Genomic DNA, 12400 nt, shown 5'->3' on the forward strand with positions numbered 1-12400 from the left:
GCATATTTTAATGAATATCCTTCTTCGGAAATGCGCATATTTTCATGAATATCCTTCTTCTGAGATGTACATACTTTCATGAATATCCTTCTTCTGAGATGTACATACTTTCATGAATATCCTTCTTCTGAGATGTACATATTTTCATGAATATCCTTCTTCGAAATGTCAATCGATGAACAGGAATGGCATTTTGTTTTTTTATGATTATAAACAGTACATATACATGCATTTTGGTAGAGATTAATAAATAAAAATATATGTGAAATGTTAAATGCAGCTGGAATCTGTATACAAGTGGAAGAGAATGCTACATTAAGTGAAACATAGTAAACACGAGCAGTGCATGCATAAAAATGAATCGGGAAGGAAAAGATACTGAGACTCATTTTTGCTGCCGTAGGAAAGCAGTATGGATATAAGCAAAATGGAATCTGGAAAGTTTGAAATATTGTGCTGCAAACAATTCTATAGAATTTCTCACGGGGAGAAATAGAACCACATGTTGGCACTTCAGAAAAGTGGTGTATGGTGGTGTCACCTGCTGGGAAGGTGAGAAAAAAACTAATAAAATTCTACAGAATATTCAGTGATGGAACAATATCAAAAATTAGTTGAGGAATATTGAAGTGGAAAATTGGATAAGGACAACGATTTGTGACAATTTTCTCTATATGCTGCTGCTTACAAACAGATATGATAAAAACTTTGACCAGATATTACCTGTCTTCTTTTCAAAGCTAACAATTAAAGTGTAAGAGCTTTTTGTCTGTTGATTTTCTACTCAGCTGCACTTCTGAGAGATTCTTGAAGAAGAATTCCATGCAAACCTTTTCAAAGCTTGCAGGACTAATACAAAATAAGGATTTTTTTATATTTTAATGCAAAAGGTAAAAACGATCAGAATTTTAAATTTTCTCATTTAATACTTAATAACTGTTGTAATATTTGATCATTTTCTACATTGCATTGATTTGCCCATAATATTTTCTCTGCATTTTTACAACATTGAGGTTACTTTCTTGGGAAGTACATGACTTTTAGGATAGATGGCACCACATCCAAGCCAAATTGCCTGTTGACAATTCTAGGAAATGGGACAGAACACTTCCATCTGCCACACTGTTGGAAACAATATGGACGTTGCAGTGTCATCCAAAAGCAAAATGCAGATAAAAGATCTAACTTTTATTGAAAACAGTATGAGGGTGAATATGATGTAAAAAAGCAACATGAAGATAATATTTGTCTGCGTCAGTATACATTATAAGACAATTTTCCTCATCCCCAGTGTATAAAATTTGAAACTTTTCTTTCAAAGCTAATTTATTTTCTTATAATCGAGTGTTATAGATTGAAATTTATGTCTCATTTATGATTAAAAATTTAAACTATTTTGCTTCTGTTTAGTATTTTTGATAATAGAGTTTTCATAATGTTTACCTTACTGCTTTTGTCTTTAAATATTTTTTTACTCATGTTTGAATTTGTTTATTTTACTTGTGCATTATTATATATTTCACATTTTATTCAACATTTACCAAATCCTATTTATTTCTTCTACATTACTATCTATATATTTTTTTTATCAAACATGCAAGTCCTTAGTCTGGATTTATTGCATTATTACATAGGTCAAGAATTTTACAGAATCAAAAGGATCGTTAATACTAAAACAATTTACTTTCTCTGATGACTTGATTTTATTTCGTAATGTACTTCATTGTAATATTATATTGTTATATTACTTCATTGTAATATTATATTGTTATATTACTTCATTGTAATATTATATTGTTATATTACTTCATTGTAATATTATATTGTTATATTACTTCATTGTAATATTATATTGTTATATTACTTCATTGTAATATCATATTGTTATATTACTTCATTGTAATATTATATTGTTATATTACTTCATTGTAATAATGTTATTTTAACATTATTACAATGAAGTAATTGGTAATGAAATACATAAAAAAATAATTTTAAACCATTACAGTTGTGTTTGGAACTTTTATGTCTGATAGCTCTGTTTGTACATTTCGTATCGAAAATAGTCTTTTGTCGGGAGTCTTTTGAAATGTCGTCCTCTATGCTTGTGTCTTTTTTTTTTTAACAACAGGGAGTTGCCGTTCATTCCAGTATATTCATCGTGAATACTCTGTTTAAACAATCTATCAAAGAGTTTTAATGCTGTTTTATTTTGACAGAATGGTATTTGTTAGTGTAAAGTGTACATGTCATTACGTTAATTTTTAATTTCTATATGTGACTATTTTACAGGAGCTCGAACTTTTGTTCCTCGGCCAGTTGCAGTGACCATTGAGAATGTAGGGGGAACTGCAGCTTTGCTTGGATTGGTCGCTATGGCAAAAGATGTTGAAGGAGTTTATGCAGCTGTTAAGGCACTGGTTTGTGTTGTAAAAAGTCATAGAGCTCTAGAGATTGAAATGGACCGGAAGCACAGATATCAGGTTCTTGTTGTTTTTTTTAAATGACTTTAGTGTTATGTGATTGTGTAGAAACAAAATGAGCTTTTGATATCTGTATGAAGAACTGTTATTGTTTTTTGTGTGTATTAATTAGCTGTGTATATTTAGAACGAATATAGAAGATTGTTCTATATAAGGTGGTCATATCAGTTTTATAATTTTCTTTGTGAATCATTTGAAAGTTTTAGATTATATGAGATATCTAAATATGTTGTAAGTGCTATTGATAGATTTGAAAGTTCTAGATTATATAAGATATCTAAATATGTTGTAAGTGCTATTGATAGATTTGAAAGTTTTAGATTATATGAGATATCTAAATATGTTGTAAGTGCTATTGATAGATTTGAAAGTTCTAGATTATATGAGATATCTAGATATGTTGTAAGTGCTATTGATAGATTTGAAAGTTGTAGATTATATAAGATATCTAAATATGTTGTAAGTGCTATTGATAGATTTGAAAGTTCTAGATTATATGAGATATCTAGATATGTTGTAAGTGCTATTGATAGATTTGAAAGTTCTAGATTATATGAGATATCTAGATATGTTGTAAGTGCTATTGATAGATTTGAAAGTTCTAGATTATATTAGATATACAAATATGTTTATTAATAAAATACTTTTTTGCACATTTAAGACAAATGTTATAAAGTTTCTATATTTTCTGCCATTAAGTTGAAATTTTAACACTTTTCTTTACACATTTTTTCTAGTATATTCTACGATAAATTTTAGTGTAGCCAGGCTCATAATGTTGACAGGTACTGGTGCACGTATAACTGGTTTGCTTTAGTTGTTGATCCATCAAAGAATTCTAGAAACTTCAGAAATAACAATCTTTTGAATAGATGGAACAAAAAGAAACAGTCTCTTTGTTCTAAATTAGAACTAAACATTCGTTTGTGGGCATTTTTATATTAGACACTGGGCATGCTGTTGAAGAAGAAGTCCTCTTTATTGAACAGTCATATTCTTCATTTGACGTTTTCTTTGGTCGGTACAGTGGATAGTGGACGAGAATCTAGTGTCATTCCGAATGTTGCTGCTTTTAGAGATCTTCTTTGTGATTTGGAAGTAAGTTTTGTTTTCATTTTTTAGAAATGGGAATTTAAAATAAGAGTTGAAGTGAAACATTAGTGTGTATTTCATATATTGTAGGAATTTTGGAAATGAAAAATTTGCATTTACAATGTAGACGATCATCAAAAATATGGGTGGACGAAGACGAATTTTAGAATTTAGTTTTATTTTCTGTGGAAATGTGCTGCCATATTTTAAAGTAATGATGACAAATAATATGCTGTAATTTCTTAAATTATATATTTAATATATTTTTTGTTTCGGTTAAGAAATACGTCACATACATAATTATAATGGTAAAGACTGTTTCTGTTAAGCAATGTGTCACATACATTTTTATAAAAGTCAAGATTTTTTTTCAGTTAAGAAATATGTCACATATGTAGTTATAATGGTCAAGATTTTGTTTCAGTTAAGGAATATGTCACATACATGATTATAACACTTTTGTTGTAGTTAAGAGATATATCACATATGTAGTTATTATGGTAAAGACTGTTTCTGTTAAGCAATGTGTCACATACATTATTATAACAGTCAAGATTTTTTTCAGTTAAGAAATATGTCACATACTTAGTTATAATGGTCAATATTTTGTTTCAGTTAAGGAATATGTCAAATACATAATTATAGCAGTCAACATTTTTTTTCTGTTAAGGAATATGTCACATACATAGTTATAATTGTCAAGATTTTAATTCAGTTAAGAAATGTGTCACATATAATTATAATGGTCATGATTTTATTTCAGTTAAGAATTATGTCACATACATAATTACAATGGTAAAGATTTTGTTTCAGTTACTTTCATGCATGTTTTATAGGTATGGATGAATGCCCCAGGTGACTTGCATCGGTCGTTATTTGAACATTTGTATGAACTTGTTACAGAGTCCTGGTGAGTGTTTGAAATTTTGATAAAAAAAAAGAATATATTTGCTTTTTCTTTATTGTCACTTGTTGTATAGAAAATAAAGTACTTGTTTTATAATGTAAGGAGTATCTAGAACTTTGTGTGTATATGCTGGTGCTCTTCAGAATTACACACTTATGAAGTACCAAGAAAAATAAAACTTGTAGTTTCATTTTCTTGGTTGAACACTTTACTACTCACGTTAACACTTTCTCCACAGCTATGTTTTTTTGCACATCATGATGTTTTAGTGAATTAAATTCAAAATTTAATTAAACTACTTTTTTACCATGGTATATGAATAACTTTGGCTTAATATAGCTGATATTCCAACTTTGAATAGTAAGTAAGTTTTAAGTTCTTAATTTTATAAGTCAATATAAAAAAAAATCCTGAATTTCCCCTAGTATTATAGTTGACATTTTCTCTCAAGGCATCCCCCTCTTCTCTAATTTATTTACCACCCCTCCAATAAGTACATAATTAAACATAAATTGCTTGCTATAATGTCATTGTTTGGGCAAAACATAATTTTTATAGCCTTCAATCTTATTTAGTTACAGAGCTATCAAATAGAAAATCAGACCCCTCTTGCCACACCCACCTGTCACATCCTCTCTTTCAGAAATTGCCAGTAGTTCTTTCTGACATTTAATATTATATTATTTATAACCAATAAAAAGCCAAAGTTTTACTATATCAAATGACATATTGTATTACATTGTTTTCTGTACTGAGAATTCTCAATCATGCTTTCAATTAAAACTTTATTCTCATAGGAAAGACAATGATGAGCTTAGTTTGATTTTTGATGGCTCTTGTTGCATAGTTAGCAGGCCAGAAAATTTGTGGTAGTTATGGGACATTGTCTGCTTTTTACCTGTTATTATTCTGCATTCTTTGATACATTATTTATTTAAATAGTAAATTATTTAGTGCAGTAGTACCATTAGTATAAAAAAGTAGGATCAAGTGTCATCAATGGTCGAATGCATAGAAGAAAAAAAAGAAGATCCAGATAAGTAGTTTATTTCTTATTTTTCTCGTATATTCTTTACTTGTTATTATAAAAGTAAGTAAAATGTAAAAATTTGAAAATATGAATGCCAGATAAGGTAAAATAAAGAATACTAATAATTTTTCATTAGGTACGCTCACGAGTATTCCATGTGTTATGTAGTTCGATACCATAATGTGAGCTGCACATTTGCTACATGATTTACAACTTATATGGTACAAATATTAGTTAGACGTGGTTCTCAGAAAAATATATAGTAAAAAATACTTCATTAAAAAATCTAATATTTTGTATACAAGAGACTTGTAATCTTTATTGAAAGTATGTCAACTTTTGTTAAGATACACATAATGTATTCACATTTATAGTATGAAAACTATAACAAGTACAAAATGGGTTATTAAGTTGGTCAGTTCAACCGATGCCATTGTGAGAGAGTTAATGAAGAAAGTTTTGCTCAATTGGAACATGGAAAAAATTGTTTTAATTTTTACTTACCATTTAAATTTTTGCGGTGATTTATTAAACATACTGTTTCAGTGGTTCGTTTAACCTATTTCGTGATTTGCCTGAGATAACTTGGGGTGTATCCACTATGTTTCAGAATATATTTGCTCAACTTAATTTAGGCCAACCATTTCTCACCATATTTTAAATTATTTTCCTGAAGTAGGATGCAAAAAAGCGAAATAAAAAAAAACTGACTTTTTTTTAATTCGTTCCCCAAAAAAGCCCGACACGGAAGGGGTTAATATGGATTTAGAACAGAGTTCTACTTTATTCTTTTATCTGTCTATTATGCTCTTACTAAGAAACTTTTTTTTGTGATATTTCAGTGAACACAGAAGTAATTTAGGAATTCTAAGAGATGTCGACATGGTGTCAAGACTTCTGTATGTGTTAAGATGTCCAGGGCTAACAGGCAATTCATCTCGTGTCCTCTACAACTTACTAGCTGCATTGCTTCACAACACCCACCGCAAGAATGATATAAGAAGGTAGGTTTTTATGGTTTTAAGTATCTTAGACTATATTTTTACATGTCGTTTTAATTCATTACAGAGACTATTTATAATTTATTATTAACATTATTTATACAACACGTACAACAAAGGAGGCAACTGGTGAATGAAACCTGGTTATGCCGTAAAGCATCTTTAGGCTATATCTTCATTTAATGATAAAAACCATAGTTTTTGGCTTTTCTTTGCGTATAGACGCTTGATACATTAAGAATGACTGAAATAATAATTTGAATAATAATTAATATTTATTTGTTACTTTATAGATTTAATAGATATTTGTTGTTATTTTATTAACATTTTTATGCTTATACTGTGAGGTAAAAACGGCTGATGCCATAATTTTGTCTGGTTTATGAGCTCGTTGCTGCCCTAATTTAGGATCTTCTTTTTAATAAATTCTTGAAAATGTTAAAAGAGAGAGAGAGAAGGGGGGGGCCCAGTGAGGATGTTTGCACCTGGGCCCGTGCTGGATCTCGATGTTTGTATGTACCATATTCACATTCTCCTATTTGTCTAGTTGTTTGAATTCAAAATTAGTGTTTTTGAGACAGTGGCATTTTTGATTTTTTTGTTTGGGGAGAGCATAAAGGAGTAGAAAAAAATTAATGATTTCATTGTCAAAAGAAGTTACAACGTAGGGAATTTAAAAACCTTAAAAGACAATATCTAAGCTGGGGGCTTCCAGGGGTAGAACTTGACAATGGGGTTCTTCTCCCAAATCAACTAATGGACATGTTCCTGGTTTGAGAATTAATAATGATTTACTTATACTCTGAAACTCACATGTATATTATTTTTAAGTGTGTCATTTGACTTCTAAGTCACATTAATTTCTTGTTTCCATACTGAGTGGCTAGAGAGGGGAATTAAGGATTACTGTTAATATATATATATATATATGTATATATAAACCCTGTAGTTATTGAAAAGAAATTTGTCATGTAGTAGATGAATGGAGAAATGATAGTATAACAAAAGGGTGACGTACCAAGAAATGATTTATGGGTGTCTAGACAAAAACTTATCGTAATTGAGTGGAAAGTTTTTTTTTAACTGTGAGTTTTAGTGAATTGGTAAAAAAAATATCCTGAATTAAGAATTTCTTTCTTTTCCTTTTTTTCCAGATTTGGTCAGTTTGTTGCGGCCACACTTCCAACAATGAGTATAAGTGAAGAGGACATGTTACCTTCTCATACGGGACCAGAACCAAAGGACTCGTTAGGTATGATACGTATAATTCAGAATGTTTAGTTTTTTATTCACAAGCCGTTGTAGTTTAGATATAAAATATTACAGAAGAAAAGAAGGAGGGAGTAAATTTAATTTTATTATTTAATGAACCAAAGGACTCGTTAGGTATGATACGTATAATTCAGATTGTTTAGTTTTTTTATTCACAAGCCGTTGTAGTTTAGATATAAAATATTACAGAAGAAAAGAAGGAGGGAGTAAATTTAATTTTATTATTTAATGTCAAATATTCTATCTATTAGCCCAGTAGCAATAATGCCTTCTTTATTTGTTAGCTTTTGAACAGAGTAAAATAGTTAGAATTAGCATCTGTCAACAGTTTAAAGAAAATCGGTTCAAATTTCAGTTTTTATGATAATTAAAAGAGCACAGGTGTGATAGTAATCAAATATGCTTAGAATTTTGGGTTCGTGGCAGAAGCTGCAAGTGGATTACTTTGTCTTGTTATTCTTAGACTCTTTTACGTTATCTGTCAACTTATTTTTCTCATATACAAGAAACAGCACTTCCCCAATGTGATTCATATGTGTGATGCTGTTTTAAAAAATCTTAAAATGTAAACACGATATGATTTACGACAGTCCAGTGAACATAGTTGTCTTGCATACATATGTCTAGTATGAGATTAATGATAACTTGTACAGTTTCTGTATTACTTATACTGTAGTCACTGTCAAATGTCTAGGTCAAAACTTAGCACAAAACTCTCACTTCTGACACTGAACTGAATCACTCACTAAATGCTCATTAGCTTCTCTTTCATTAATGCCCCCAGTGCCACAGTGGTATGTCTGCAGACTTGCAACACTCGAAACCGGGTTTTGATACCTGTGGTGGGCAGAGCACAGATAGCCCATTGTGTAGCTTTGTGCTTAACTTCAAACCAAAAAACAGGCAGTAGAAACATCATTTTAACTGTTCAGTGGAACACTTATTTGTATAAAAAGTAAATGAATCAACACATGGAATTGGCAAACCTTGTGAGATATTAATGGCTGAAAGTATCACTGACAGTAAGATGTATCGTTGATAAGTTAATACGATCTGATCATTAAATTGTCAGATTTATTTGTTAGTATATAACAATAAACTTTTAATCAGTTTGTTCTAAACAGGTGTCTTTTTCATGTGTAAAGTATTATACTTTGATCTCCGTTTCTATATAATTTGCTGATTTTTGATGAGAAAGCATGAATAATTTTGTTCCATATGGAGAAACTCAGTAAATGTAGAATATTTTTAATATTCATTTTATAACACGTGAATATCAATAAATAAGAATAGTTTGAAAACTTTCAACTAATAGGAGCAAGCCATGCTGTTTCAGATGACTGCTCAGTACATGTTTATTTTGGTTCATAGCCAATTCCTAAATACTTGGCTGTGAATTATATCCATTGATATACTTATGGCTGGAGGTATGTCACAGCCATTTCTGTAGAAGGATATTCATGAAAATATTTTTGTTTTTGAATTTCGCGCAAAGCTACACGAAGGCTATCTGCGCTAGCCGTCCCTAATTTAGCAGTGTAAGACTAGAGGGAAGGCAGCTAGTCATCACCACCCACCGCCAATTCTTGGGCTACTCTTTTACCAATGAATAGTGGGATTGACCGTCACATTATAAAGCCCCCACGGCTGAAAGGGCGAGCATGTTTGGTGTGACGGGGATTCGAACCCGCGACCCGCAGATTGCGAGTCGAGCGCCCTAACCAGCTGGCCAATTTCTATTTGAAACTTTAAAAAGACGAAGTAGTTAAAAATGTATTTGGTAATGAGTGATGCATCATACGTGGCGACTGTTAAGTCTGAAAACGCAGCTCCTACAACTGCTGTAACTGTCGAAATTGCATAGGTTCTACGTTTTTAAACTATAACGCGCGAGACGCATGCAAAACACACGAACTACCATTAAACTTCATATATTTAGATTTCGAAAAGACGCGAGAATACTTTGACTCTTACAAAAAAAACAACAACCCCATTCATAAATATTTATCGTCGTTAAAATTCAAAGTTTTTATAGAATGTATCGAAATTACAAACCTCACAACGACGTAGCTAGGCATACGCATTATATGCACGTGCGTACAGGTTGTTTTTCTGTGCTCATCGTAATTCTGGAGACGTCTCTCCAATATATCTTGGAATGAGACTCATAATCATTCGGGCGATAACTATAAGGAAGTATCTTTGTAAGCTAATTTTTATTGATACCAATGACCAATCATATAATTTTTTAAAAGTCTGGCTACGCCCCCGACTCTTAAATCAACAAATAAAAGAGCAGCTTCGTACTACATGACCCATGAAGTTTAAAATCGGGTTACTCAGTGGAAAGTGTTGAGAACGTGCTACGATCAGTCAAGTCGTTCGGCCATTCCGCTTGTCATCTTTGTGGACAAGCTTTTCAAGTAATTTTGAGCTTTCATTATTTCAGGTTACAACTTCTAAGAAGACACCATCTACACAATTTCACACAAACTTTTGTTTTCAAAACCGTCTACTGACAATTTAATGGTGATCCATTACGAAGGTCTCTCAGAGCTGAGAGGTCCGTAATGCTGAACGTTAATAACTTAAATCTACACATCATACGCGTCGTTTCGTTTCCCTGTACTTCCCCTACCAAAACTATTGCGCATTTTCTAAATTTAAATAAATGAATTATCAGCCAGCAGCAGAATATATTTCTATTATATAGTCGTTCATCCCATTTCCTATATAACTAAACGTGTAAAAAACAATACGTGTTGCAGGCTATGAGTTGTACAATTTTGACGTTTGTATTGTTTTTGGATAGAGTGAGTTTGTAACGTCACAGATGACCACGTGGCAAATAAACACGAACTTTCTTGAAAGTCGCTTTGTCTGTTATGAGAAGTACAGTACAGACGAGAAAATTAGCAAGGAAGCAGAATTTTTATTCCGATGTTATCTAGTTGTGAAGTTAAATTTACCGTTAGCTACGTGAAACTTGTACAAAATATACTTGTAAAACTTGTAGTAGAAGAAATAAATCGTTTTCTTTATCATTAAGTGAACTGGACGTTACGTACTTCTTTTTTTTTTTTACCGAATAATAGTAATAATAAAACGACCAACAATAAACACAGTTGTAACACTGATATCAACTTGAAGATAACGACACGTGCTCGAAGCGAGATAAAAAAAAAAACTGGCTGGGGATCATGAAACAAAGGATGAAAGATCAAAAAGACATTTTATGAAGGTAACAATTTAGGCCAATCGTTAATATCCGCGGGTCAATACTCTTACATGTTGCGAAGTATAAATAGAACGTTATAAGTTGGAAAATTTAATATATGACATGGCATTCCGTACACTGGGCTCGACAGTAATATGGCTGTGTTTGCCATATTTTAACTGGCTATATTCTGAAAATTTTGAAGTACATCGTTATTTGCATGACATCTGAAAATAGAGTAGTTGGCCCTGGTCAAGCAGAATTTTCTTGGACAGTTAAAAATACGAGAACGATGCTTCATTAAAATTCGACTCATGAATGTTAAGTAACCCCTGCTAACGGTTGGACCTGAGTACTTCCCTTTAAGAAGGACAGTGTCGCCCCCTTGTGGATTTATGTGATCCTACAAAAGATGCAATTAACATCGAGCAATATATGTGTGTCGTCTTAATTATTTTCGTTCTTAGCATCGTTTGGTTTTGGTTTGAATTTCACGCAAAGCTGCTCGAGGATTATCTGCGTTAATCGTCCCTAATTTAGCAGTGTAAGACTAGAGGGAAGGCAGCTAGTAATCACCACTCACCGCCAACTTTCGGGCTACTCTTTTATCAACGAATAGTGGGATTGATCGTTATATTATAACGCTCCCACGGCTGGAAGGGCGAGCATATTTGGTGGGACAGGGATTCGAAACAGCGACCCTCAGATTACGAGTCAAGCGCCCTAACCACCTGGCCAATTATGCATCAAAAATTAAAGTATTCCTTAAACAAATGATATGCGAGGTAAGGCAGGGAAATAATAACCCCCATTAACCTTTTCTTTTGTTTGTATTTAAGCGCAAAGCTAAACAATGGGCTATCTGAACTGTGTCTGTCACGAGTGTCGAAACTAAATTTTGAGCATTATAAGCCAACAAGTTTCCGCTGAGCCAGCAGGGGAGGGAGACATTAATCCTGTATAGGCATTTCTATAAGCTTAGTTCATATTAATACCCCCGGGGCTCACCTGTAAGTCTGAAGGCTTATAACGCTAAAACCCGAGTTTGAATACCCGTGGTGGACACATCACAGATAGCCCATTGTATAGCTTTGCGCTTAAGAACAGACAAACGTAATGTTTTTTTATTTTTATCACTTTTATTACGACAGTTTAATAAATATTTGATAATACTTGTTCCATGACCACTTGAATGGATTATCTACGATTCTCGATAATACATCAGTTGGTTAGACCATGCTTTGTTAAGGTCTTATGGTTACTTGTATATATTAGACCATGCTTTGTTAAGGTCTTATGGTTACTTTATATATATATATTAGACCATGCTTTGTTAAGGTCTTATGGTTACTTGTATATATTAGACCATGCTTTGTTAAGGTCTTATGGTTACTTATA

General features: G+C 31.9%; 1 protein-coding gene across 1 annotated transcript in view; it reads left to right on the forward strand.

Moving 5' to 3' along the window:
• LOC106467550 (WD repeat and FYVE domain-containing protein 3-like) overlaps positions 1 to 12400 on the forward strand; it is a 104378-nt gene that overhangs the window by 52558 nt on the left and 39420 nt on the right. The window contains exons 26-30 of the mRNA XM_022395746.1: positions 2293 to 2483; positions 3429 to 3581; positions 4412 to 4485; positions 6355 to 6516; positions 7668 to 7765. Coding sequence (XP_022251454.1) covers positions 2293 to 2483; positions 3429 to 3581; positions 4412 to 4485; positions 6355 to 6516; positions 7668 to 7765 — 678 coding nt within the window. The remainder of the gene's footprint in view (positions 1 to 2292; positions 2484 to 3428; positions 3582 to 4411; positions 4486 to 6354; positions 6517 to 7667; positions 7766 to 12400) is intronic.

This window comes from Limulus polyphemus, unplaced genomic scaffold, assembly GCF_000517525.1.
Source record: "Limulus polyphemus unplaced genomic scaffold, Limulus_polyphemus-2.1.2 Scaffold2656, whole genome shotgun sequence".
Lineage (NCBI taxonomy): Eukaryota > Metazoa > Arthropoda > Merostomata > Xiphosura > Limulidae > Limulus > Limulus polyphemus.